Source organism: Ornithodoros turicata, chromosome 1, assembly GCF_037126465.1.
Source record: "Ornithodoros turicata isolate Travis chromosome 1, ASM3712646v1, whole genome shotgun sequence".
NCBI classification, from domain to species: domain Eukaryota; kingdom Metazoa; phylum Arthropoda; class Arachnida; order Ixodida; family Argasidae; genus Ornithodoros; species Ornithodoros turicata.
The window spans coordinates 30410876-30421751 of NC_088201.1; the positions used below are offsets into that span (position 1 = coordinate 30410876).

Here is a 10876-nt window from a genome sequence, read left to right on the forward strand (position 1 = left end):
TTTCACAGGGCGTTTAATAAGGACTGTGGATTTGAATAATGACTGGCTCAAATTCTGCTGTCTCGTATTTCCCAGAACACATCTAAATAATAAGTTAATTAATGAATTTTAGCTAATTAGTCGTCCGGTAGTTGCATAGGCTGTCGTACGGGATGTTCGCCTGGCCGTATACCCCACCTGCTAAAACGGCATCTATTTTGTTCCGCTAGTTTTTTTAAATAAAAATTCAGTAACGAATAAAAAAGCACCCTGTATAAATCCTGTATACTATACAGGGTGTTCAAAATTAAGCTTTCACGAAAAAAAAAAAAAAAACGAGTGGTAGGAGGAAGCCACTTGTGCAGGCGGGTTTTGCGGCCAGGCGGACACAAGGTGAAATGATGGTTGCCGCCCTTAAACTCGTAATTAGCTAAAATCTGTTAATTAACTGTTGAATTATTGCAGTTAGCGGGCAAGTTTATGTTGGAAATTTGGAGGCAGTCGCGTTCCAAGACTATTCCGCTTTGTAGAATTTTCCTAGCTCACCCGTAGTCCAAGATATGCGCCTTCAAATTTTCCACCGAAACCGTCTAATTACGGATGCAGAACGAGAGCGCAAGGCGGCTAACCCCGCCCCTTTGTGACGCAGCTGTTGCGTATGGTGGTCAGGTGGGACATGGGCGTGCAGCTTCAAGAGAACCTGATAACTCTTTCCCTTTCACTCTGATAACGAAGTGTGAGAATGACCTCCCGGAACAACGGAGTTATCAGGTTCACTTCGGGCAAGAATGGGCAAGCGCGAGAGAAAATGGCCCATGTGATGAGGCACCCATTGCCGAGTGATGGGCGGACGTACACAATCGTTGCGTCCGCGTGCGAATTATTTACATTAGGTTCCTGTCACGAATTTGGTATAACGGTCTCGCTCCCGACTTCTGAAAGCGGAATTCGTTTAACCAGGTGATATTCTGTATAAAAAAAAAAAAAAAAAAAACACTTTCCTTTTGAAGGAAAGTTAGAGATGATAGCTGCTCTAGACGCGTAGCCCTTTTATTTGTGCAAATAGGGGTCCGGTGGTGTCCGGTAAGTAAATCATAGTACGTTTTACTGAAGTATTTATTCGTTGACACTGTGAGCTAGCTCGCCCTGTAGTTTAATTTGGACGTTTAACTGGATTTTTCGTGACTGTTACGTGGTTATGTGTCAAAGGCAACACTGACCCACTCCGCTCTGTCTGTGCAAAGATATCGATGAACTGCGCAATAATCTAAAGATTACGCTCGGATACTTAGAGAAAAACTAAACCCTGTCTGTACTTTGAAGTTGTGTCGACCGGAGCGTGCCGTCAAGAATCGGGTATCGAATTCGGAGTTTTACAAAGAGCAAGGGTGTCTTTATCACATTAATTCATGAAGCTTTCACACGTGTAATCATATAGAAGCAGCTGTCATGGCCTGAATTCTGCAGAGCATCATTTCCTATTCCTTCATCCTTCCATCTTGAATTCTTTCACCCTTTCTTCTGTCACCTCCTTGCACTTGAACATTTTCAGGGGCTGATCCAGGATTTTTCTGAGAGAGTGTTCGTAGGGACAGCACGCTACATATACACGAAGGGCAACTGATGCATTTTGTGACGACAGGAATTGAGGGTGGGGTCTGGCACCCACATCTCCTCTAGATCAGTGCCTGTTTAAACACTTTCTGGTTTCTCTCTGGTTATGTCACTGTGGTCCTCATACTCAAGGAAATGACATTTGATCCTGGTTCACGCCTACCTGCTTGCTTGATTCCTCTACTGCATCAAAAGCTCTCTCTCTTAGTAGCACGCTTAATAGCACACATAGTTAATTTGAGTTAATCGCTGAGCACTCATAGCAGCTCTGGTAATTGTCCTCACTGCATATATTGCACAAAAACAGTTATAGGTGGTGAAAATAAAGGAACAGTGCATCAGAAAGAGGTATCAATTGTTGTCAAGTGTTTACAACAAATGATGAAAGCAATATATATATATGATAAAATAACCAGGTGAAACTTCACTTGCATGTAACAATGATGTGCAATGGAGTATGAAAGCAGGGTAAGAGTTGCATTATTCAGTCTTGAGTTATATGGAACATACATGCTTCTGGAGCAGTTGACCTGCAACTATGCAGTACTTAAATAGGAACCCATGCAACAGTACCGCATCTACTTTTCGCCGCTGGGTGGGGTGGGGGGATTTGTGCCCCCCCCCCCCCCTTACGTATTCTTGCTCCCCGAAAGTTGTCTTTTTTGTGCCCCTTTAAGCAGGCTCATCGGGGGGCAGTTGCCCCTCTGCCCTCCAGTTGACGCTGGCCCTGCCATGCAATGATCGTTACAGTCTGTAGGAAAATAAACATAGCAAAACTGCAAATTTTGCATATCATTGCCATCAGAAAGTGTGACCAACCTGCGCTGCAGATGAAAAAATAAAAAAAAGCTATGTTGATCTATGCTGCTTCCTCATGGTGCCAAAATACATTTTTGCTATGTTGACCTCAAAATTTCAGTGTGTCAAATGTCACTTAGGGATTGCTGTGGATCCAATGTCACAAGTTTAAAACTGTCTGAACGCCAGAAACTTTGTGACATGGCTGCGTACTGCTCTCACAAGCAACGTTAAATGGTTCTGTGTGTTTCTCTTTCTGCAGAAATGACAGCACCGAGTAGAATTGCAGTCGTTGGAGCTGGCATAGTTGGGTTATCTACAGCATTATGCATGCAGGAGAATATTCCAAACATATCTGTCACAGTGATCGCAGATAAGTTCATAGAGGACACTTTAAGTTACGGAGCTGGTGGCTTCATAAGGCCTGATGAGAACATAGGTCCATCGTACAGTACCACAAGGTATGGTGCTGTGTACTACGTTTAAATTATTTATTTTGCCGGTGTGTCTATAAAATTTCATCTTTAAGTGGGAGGGTGCCAAGGCACTTTTGACCGTATAATGGCACACACTGTGCCTAAACAGGATGCATTTCTTATAGGAGGTGGTACAAGGAAAGCTTCAACTATTTTCGCCAACTTGCAGATAATCCCCTCACTAAGGATGCAGGTGTCAAGTGGGTGTCTGGGTGCTGCCTTAGCTCTATTGGAGCTGAATGTCTGAGGGTACCTACATGTTTGCTTTTTATAAATGCTAACGATACTATTTTTCAATCAGGCTCATGATGGCCATCAGACTAATGTTTTCTGCAGGCGTACGCTGAACAGCACCCATGTCATTGTTTGCATTTTGTCATTCCTATTGGCACAAAGTATAATGCTGTATCTGTTTGGTCCATTCAAGAATGGGATCATGGAAGACCTGTTTCCAGATCTCAGAATGCTGTCTGAGGAAGAGCTCAAGCAATATCCGTCAAAATACAAGTGAGCAAGACTGACATGGCATTCACTGTATTAATTTATCAGTAGTGTCTATTCTATGGGAGCTTCAAACACGCAGTCCAAAATGAACATTAGCTGGTAGCTTGCCCGTGCGTATCCTATCACGTAGCATATACAGAATTGCAGGTCCATTCTCTGTCTTGCAGATCACGTCTCCCCTTAGGTGAATCTCCTTCAATTTTGGATTGTGCTTATATGATTTTACATTTGTATGCATTTTGTGGGGGAGTGCTTGACCAAGTGGACAATAAATCATCACACTTGAGTACCAGCTAAGAGGGGACCCCAAGGATATTCCATTGTCAACTTGTGCCATTTGGGTTTCCAATTCATGCTATTTGGGCCAGGGCTAGCGCTGACTGGGCTTTAACTGGTACAGCTTGGAACAAAAGGTTATGGGACATGACACTGGCGTATCTCTTCATCGCAGCGGCCTCCTGCTACTTATGAGGAAGCGATCAAACAAGAAACGGGTGACTGGCACTTCAGTCCATCTCTCAGTATGTGTGGTAACTCCTGTTTGCTTCTAGGGTGTAACTCCATTGAAGAAATGCGACATCCCGGTGTTCCGTAAACTTTTGCCCCAAGCTGTACCACCTGCCAGTTCATTCCCCTTGGCCTTGAACTGGTGCCACTCATTTCATTCTGCTTGGAGAGTTACTAGTACAACTGAGATTCCAAGTTCATTTTTTTCGGATAGGGGAGATCTGATTATAAGTTGAAATCTAGTAGAACTTGGTTCATCCAAACTGCCTATGGACCATGTGACCAAATTGTATTTCTTGCCGCTGGAAATCAAGAGATCTCTTTCATTGATAAAAGAAAATGCAAAACACAAAATGGAAACCTGCTTTATATGGTACTGTAACCTTCTATTACTGGACTCTGGCTTTCTAACTGCCCTTCCTACGAGGAGCAGAAGTGAATGTGTGCAACTCGGCGTGAGGATGTTGAGTGTAACATTTTCCTGAGCTTTGGAAATGGAAGAGCATGTACGCAGAGAAGTGTAATCTTGTTCTGTGAGCTCCTGTCAACTTCTTTTTGTTCATGTCCTTGCATTTTCTAAACTCAGGAAAAAGCTATCCTCAACATCCCTTCCAACTTGAACTTGCCAGTGGCACCAGATTTACTTCCATTTCAGGATAAAGAAATACACAAATCAGAACTTGTTAATTAAAAGAAACACAAAAATTGAACTTTTTATGGAATACATCACCTGTATATAATATCTTACTTAGCTTATGATTTCCTCTTCAATTTGTACTCGTAGGTTTGGCATGTTCTACACTAGCATATTGGCTGATCCAAGGAAATACCTAAAGTGGTTGACAAACAAGTAGGTGAAATATGTCTGTACGAGCATGCTCTAGAGTCACTTGTATATCTTTTGTAGAATACTACAAAATGGTGGGATTATAGTCAGCAGGAGTGTGGAGAGTTTTGAAGAAGTGAGTAGTTGACACTGCACTGTTTTGCTTATCATGCATGGTGATGCCTACGTGTTATTGAAACTGAGAGGGCTGTATTTAAGCATACTTGTATACAGCATAAGAGCATGGTTGGGTAGGGTCAACATGTCACCTTTAAAGTAATCTAAATGTAGTTATTTTTGCATAAACGCGGTGAAACACTTCAGAAACACAAAAATTCAGAAGAATAGCGAAGTGAGATTTTTGTAAGATTTAGGAAAGTCATAAATTTTAATTGGTAACAAAGAATAACAGTTGGTAAGAGATAAGATAAAATCAGATAACGTAACATTAGAAACGTTTCATTACTCTTGATGAAAAAATCTAATATGCATCAGAATAAAATAAACCTGACTAAAACTAGACAATTATTTGTTCACGTCATAAAGGTATGGGTTATGTATGGGAAACTGAAAGTGTCCCACCCCAGAAGTATCTCATATCTTCTACCCTACATAAAAGTTGTTTCTTCCATGCATATCTAGCTTTAGTTTAATAGTCATTCGAGACTGAACTAGAGAACTTGACTGGTCAAGGTCACCTTTTAAAATGAGTAGCAAATGTGTCTGCCTTGTCCCACAAACAGCCTCCAATGTTCTGTAATTAGTATTACAAAAAAAAAAAAAAAAAAAACCCTTTCCAGAGATATTAATTGTAATAAACATGAGCTGGCATCCTGCAGAACCTGCACTTTGTCAGGTGAAATACAAGTAGCCAATGAGGAGCCACCATGAAAATCTTTGTTTCTGCCTTTTGACTTAGTCTAGCATGAGGTGACTAGAACGTTCTAACCTAGACAAAGGGTAAAACAGAATGGGAGTAGCATCCTCTCAGATCTCTCAGATTGGGAGTAGCTGTGACATGTATTTTTGTCCTGTTCTTCGTTGTTCCTTGTAGCTACCATGTCCTGAGTGCTGTTGTACAATAGTTTCTTATCTGACTTTCCTATTTTCTGTTTTTTGTTTCTATGAACAAAACTCGCATGACACAGCTACACATTCTCTGGTCCTCTATCAAATGAAAAACAATTAAACATGCTTCCTTTTTTCTTCTTTGTCATGAAAGCTGGACGCTTGAAAAGCCTCACGTCCTACTGATAAAGATGCTCTTGACGTTGCAAGTTCTGTCGTATAGTTTTGGAGAATCATATCGAACCAAAGTCTTATGGAAATAGCCTTTTATGCCTTTAAAATATAGCAGGATACATGTTCTTAAGATGCCAAGTATGAAGAGGCTGGTGCTCTGTTACTGGGTCTCTGTAGTTTTGTGATAAAGCAGTCTTTAAAGTAAACAATTATTGAGTTAAATAAATTAACATATTTTGAGTTCATATGTTGACAGGGAGCTTTCAGCATTTCTTTTTTGGTATAATGTTTGTCTTCTCTAGTTAGCAGGACACTACAGTATTATCGTTAATTGTACTGGGCTTGGCGCAAAAAAGTTAACCAGGGATGTTCTCTTGACCCCTGTGCGAGGCCAGACAATCAAGGTATTTCTTTCTGCGTTTTCCTTCTTGCCTTGAAGAGCCAATCTCACCTCCTGTAGCATGTTGTAGTAAAGTAGATAAGTAGCTCACTTGAACAGTTAGTGAACAACACTCGGTTTTAATTTTTTGTCTGTCCTTTTTTCCAAACCAGGTACATGCCCCCTGGGTTGCCCAGTTCTGTTACGCAGATGGTTGTTATGTATTACCTGGGTAAGTGAAACACTTAGTTCTGAAACCACTAAATGCTTTTGAATTACATGTTACTTGAACCTCTATATAACGAAGTTCAAAATGACCACACTTTAATTCACTAAATATTTCGTTAAACCGAATATGTCCTGAAAAAATGGCCCAAGCGCTAACCCACACGCCCATTTCTACGCTACACTGTCGTATAAGACTGGCGTAAAAACAGGGAACGCACGCTTGTTATTGAATGTTGCACAATTTTCATTGAGTACAAACATCATCGCCATACTGCTGTTCAGGAGTGTATGAAAAAAATAAGTTTTGCATGAACCGTACTTTCTGACGTGCCGAGCACAGGATGCATCATGTAAAACCCCGAGACTAGGGAACATGAAGGGACAGACACAACACGAAGCACAACAGATTATGCATCAACTTCACCAGCTCGCTTGCTTCCTAGCCATCTTTTCATTGAGCACAGGATGTTCATAAGAAACGGCTAGGAACGTCATTTTTCATTTTGGCCATGGACACGACATTGATTATTGCAAGTTCCTCATCAACTGACAAAACCTTTGCTTTTTGGATCACACTAATCACAAAGCACGACTGGAAAATAAATTAAAAAAACGAATGTAACAGGGGAGAGATTGGACAGTTCCCACAGAAAGAGCACACTGCAAAAGTGATGAATGCCCGATTCGCTAATTATGCCATTTCCCGTGACAACGCCAATAATCAACAAGACATTAAATTGAACGTGTCTAACGAAAACACTTAGTTAAATTGAGTGCAGAAATGCACTGGCGTCTATAGGGAAGTGTACGTGCAACCAAAATAATACATTAAATAGAGGATTTCATTAAATCGACGTTCGTTGTGTGGAGGCTCAAATGTAACGTCATAATTTTGATACGTTTCAGAACAGAGTATGTGACACTAGGAGGCATAAAGCAGCTGGGAGACTGGAACACAAAAGTTTCTGACTATGATCGCCGTTACATATGGGAGACTTGCACATCTGTTGTACCAAGTCTTAAAGTGAGTACAATATTATTAGACACTTGCGCTTTCCAAATCGGGCGTCAGAATCATGTTTATGGTTGAAATTATAAAATGGGGTAAAATCGGGTGATACTGTGTGAAACGGCAGATTTCACACAGTAAAAGAGGAAAGAAGAAACACAGTAAAAGACTAAAATAACAGCTCAGTAGATGACGAGAGGCCAACACCAAGTGCAGAACGTTTAGTGATCGCCTGCTGAGCCTATGTAAGTGCCTGCATTTGCGAGTTAGGTTTTTGAGGATTTATTGGGTTTTACCCAAGGTAGCGATGACACAAAATTGGTGGCCATGAAGGAGTTTTACCAGCTGTAACTGTAAGACACGAGGCTCTAAATATTACGCAGTAGAAAAGCTTTGCAGAGTGAAGTGACGAGGCTTTCTTATGTTAGTTTTAGCATGTGACAAATCTTTAAAACTGTGGCAAGCTGTTCTTGCGTTAAACATTATCAGTATACTTGCTACTTGGGAGGTGCCCTGAGGGGTATTCGGCAGAAGAAAAAAGTGTGAGGCAAGTGATGTATGAATAGGGGGTGAGCTTTAGCTTCATTGAAGGTTTGTAAGGGTCACATTACTTGAGAAAGCCAATGAGGAGGCTTTGCACATGCCAATTTGGGGGGCATTCTAGCATGCTACAAGCGCACCTCTCCAGGAATTCCGAAACTATGGTATGTGGGCAACTGTAAAAATGAAATCTAACAGAAACAAAAATCTAGTAGTGACGTCAAAATGACTGGCCATTAATTCCAGCTTCACTTGTGGTATTGCCCTCAGTGAATGATGGCTGCCTGCTTTTAGTGACAGATATTCATGGTGCGGTAAAGCCTATCAGCATAAAGTTTTGACACTGTTATGGAGAAAGGGCACTGTGGGCACAAATTTGGATGCTCCTTGGAAGGCCCATAAGAGAACTAGATAGATAGATAATGATGGTGATGGTTCTTCCTCATATCTTCCCTCTGCCTAGGACATAGGCCGTGTTGGCCTTCGGTGATGATGTCGATGATGATAGGTTTACGTAGGACTTTGAGGTGGGAGCTGTGGGCTGTTTGAGCATCCATGTGGTCAGAAGGGGTACCGCTTGGTTAATTGGCATAGTTTGCATCAGACATGCGACGAATGTCACAGTGGGCATCAAAGTAATGGTAGATGAACTTTTCATAGCAGCCTAGATTACAAATACTTGCGGGGGAAACTACTAAAATTTATTAATGATACAGAGCATGCAGATAATCAGCCACTGGTGATGCACACACAGAGCACACATTGGATTTACCCCATTGTATTGTAAAATACATTGCCTACTGCTTTGGTAATAGCTAAAAAACAAAATGCAAAAACCGTCATTTCGAGACATGCAAATTGATGGCAGTGGAGCTCAGTTCTCCCTCAATTTCATGCAAGATGCAGCGGGAGAAAAATGGTCACCCGCCCCTTCCTGTTTCCTTCTCGCTCTTCTTTCAGATAACTTTGCATTGCAACCATGCTACTGTTATCAGCAGAAGCTTGGAAAAGAGAAATTGAAAGGACAGGTACATGGCCTCGTCGCATCGCTTCTTTTGGTAGATCTGAGTGTGGCCGGCAATTTGCGCGCCTCGAAACGCCGGTTTTCGGAGTTTTTCAGGCAATTACCATTGTAGTAGTGAATGTATTTTGCAATAGAATGCAGTAAATCTAGCATGCACTTTCTGTTTTCTTAAAAAAATGTGAAGTTGACTTGGCAAATTTCGGAGTTCAATTGGGAAAATTCAGTTTCACGGGAATTAAATTTAATAAAAGTGCTCAGAAGTAAGGGCTAAATCTCCTCAGAGATAAAATAACGTTGACCCCATAGTGTTCAGACAAGTTGATTTTTTAATACAATCTTTTTCACGTTAGGTGCAGGTATGCATATAGATATCTGTTATAACATAAATGCAGCACTAGGATATGTTTTCACATTATGTAATACATTTTCTTAAAGAACGGCAAGGTGATCCACGACTGGGTTGGTCTGAGGCCATTTAGGCAGCCTGTTCGAATAGAAGCTGAAGTAATAAAATTTGGCTCTACAACATGCAAAGTAAGCACCTAATAATACAAAAACATAAAAGAGGGTGTGCAGGTTAAGATACTTTCATTGTTATCTTTCCTAGGTAGTGCACAACTATGGACATGGTGGACATGGTGTCAACATATCCTGGGCTACAGCCAAGGATGCTGCTACTCTTGTCCTGAACATGTTGAAGAGTGCTGCAACACGGGAAACGTCTAAACTTTAAATGAACAGGCTTGTTGAACGTAATGAAAAGGTGGCTAAGTTCAAAGTGTCACCTTATTGACCTTGTGGCATTCTCTGGTGACCTATTGCAACAATCATGCTTCAAAGGACTCTGGGCTACCACAAACAAGCGAGGTTGATAAATTTTGATGAAGACAGGACAAAGGGCACAGGTTAGCTGGCAATACATGAAGATAGGAAACTATGAGTTGAGGTAACAGCTTTTTGCCTTCTCCTTTTTTGTTTTTGTTTTTCTGAGAATTTTGCTTTATTGTCCTCCTTGCTCCTTGTGTTGAGGGTTTTCCCATCGTCTTGTAAAAGTTACTTGCACAAAATAGTGGGATTACAGTTAATATTGTTATTTGGTTTAGTAGTTCTGTACAGATTTTGTACTTGAAGTAAAACTTTTATTTTTACACTAATAAATTGTTCAGAAAAGTAGCAAAATATTAGTTCTAAATCAAAAGGCATTTGTACCAAGAAAGTGTTGTCAGCAGTGCCGGATTTAAGGGGACTGACCCCTCACCAAAAGGGGGTCCCCACTGCAGTTGTCACTGCTTCTTCAGGAAACGATACAGCTTTGGGTACGTGCCACAATCACATGTGTAGCAAGAACTTTCGTGCACTTGGGAAAATACCACCCCAGTTGAAAGGTATTGGTACAGATCACTGCTATAATTCAGTTGTTCGTGTTCTTAGGCACCTTGAGGCTTGTGCTATGTGCATCTGTTGTGTATTTGGGCCTCAGAGCAGTTACTTTCCATCGAGTATGCTTCGTACTTAACCAGGGGCATAGTTCTGAGGACATGGTCAAAGCTTTAATGAGTTTACTCGACGCACATGGCATAAACATCAAGGAAAGACGGGCAGTCCTATGACAATGCTGCGCCCACAAGTGGAAAGTACAAAGGTCTTCAAGCACGAGTACGACCGAAAAATCCTCTGGCTACGTGAGTTCCTTGCTCAGCGCACATTCTGCATCTGGTGGCAAAATTTGCTGACGAGTGCTGCCCCGCTG

At 41.3% G+C, this 10876-nt stretch overlaps 1 protein-coding gene across 2 annotated transcripts; it reads left to right on the forward strand.

Moving 5' to 3' along the window:
• Positions 1 to 757: 757 nt before the first annotated feature.
• On the forward strand, positions 758 to 10276 carry LOC135377849 (D-aspartate oxidase-like). 2 transcript variants are annotated; one of them, XM_064610558.1, is made up of 11 exons: positions 758 to 1062; positions 2654 to 2852; positions 2993 to 3116; positions 3295 to 3374; positions 4663 to 4728; positions 4786 to 4840; positions 6249 to 6350; positions 6499 to 6557; positions 7460 to 7577; positions 9562 to 9660; positions 9734 to 10276. In XM_064610558.1, the coding sequence occupies exons 2-11, from the start codon at positions 2656 to 2658 to the stop codon at positions 9857 to 9859; spliced, it is 1026 nt and encodes a 341-aa protein (XP_064466628.1). In that variant the 5' UTR covers positions 758 to 1062; positions 2654 to 2655; the 3' UTR covers positions 9860 to 10276. The 2 variants fall into 2 exon arrangements, with proteins under 2 accessions (XP_064466628.1, XP_064466629.1); XM_064610559.1 differs by lacking the exon at positions 758 to 1062 and adding an exon at positions 1159 to 1335.
• Positions 10277 to 10876: the final 600 nt, after the last annotated feature.

Bases quoted from the DNA above. Each gene is read 5' to 3' on its own strand.
- LOC135377849 (XM_064610558.1), top strand. From the start codon at position 2,656: ATGACAGCACCGAGTAGAATTGCAGTCGTTGGAGCTGGCATAGTTGGG. The intron at 3,375-4,662 runs GTGAGCAAGACT...TTGTACTCGTAG, and splicing joins CAATATCCGTCAAAATACAA to GTTTGGCATGTTCTACACTA. The intron at 6,351-6,498 runs GTATTTCTTTCT...TTTCCAAACCAG, and splicing joins TGCGAGGCCAGACAATCAAG to GTACATGCCCCCTGGGTTGC.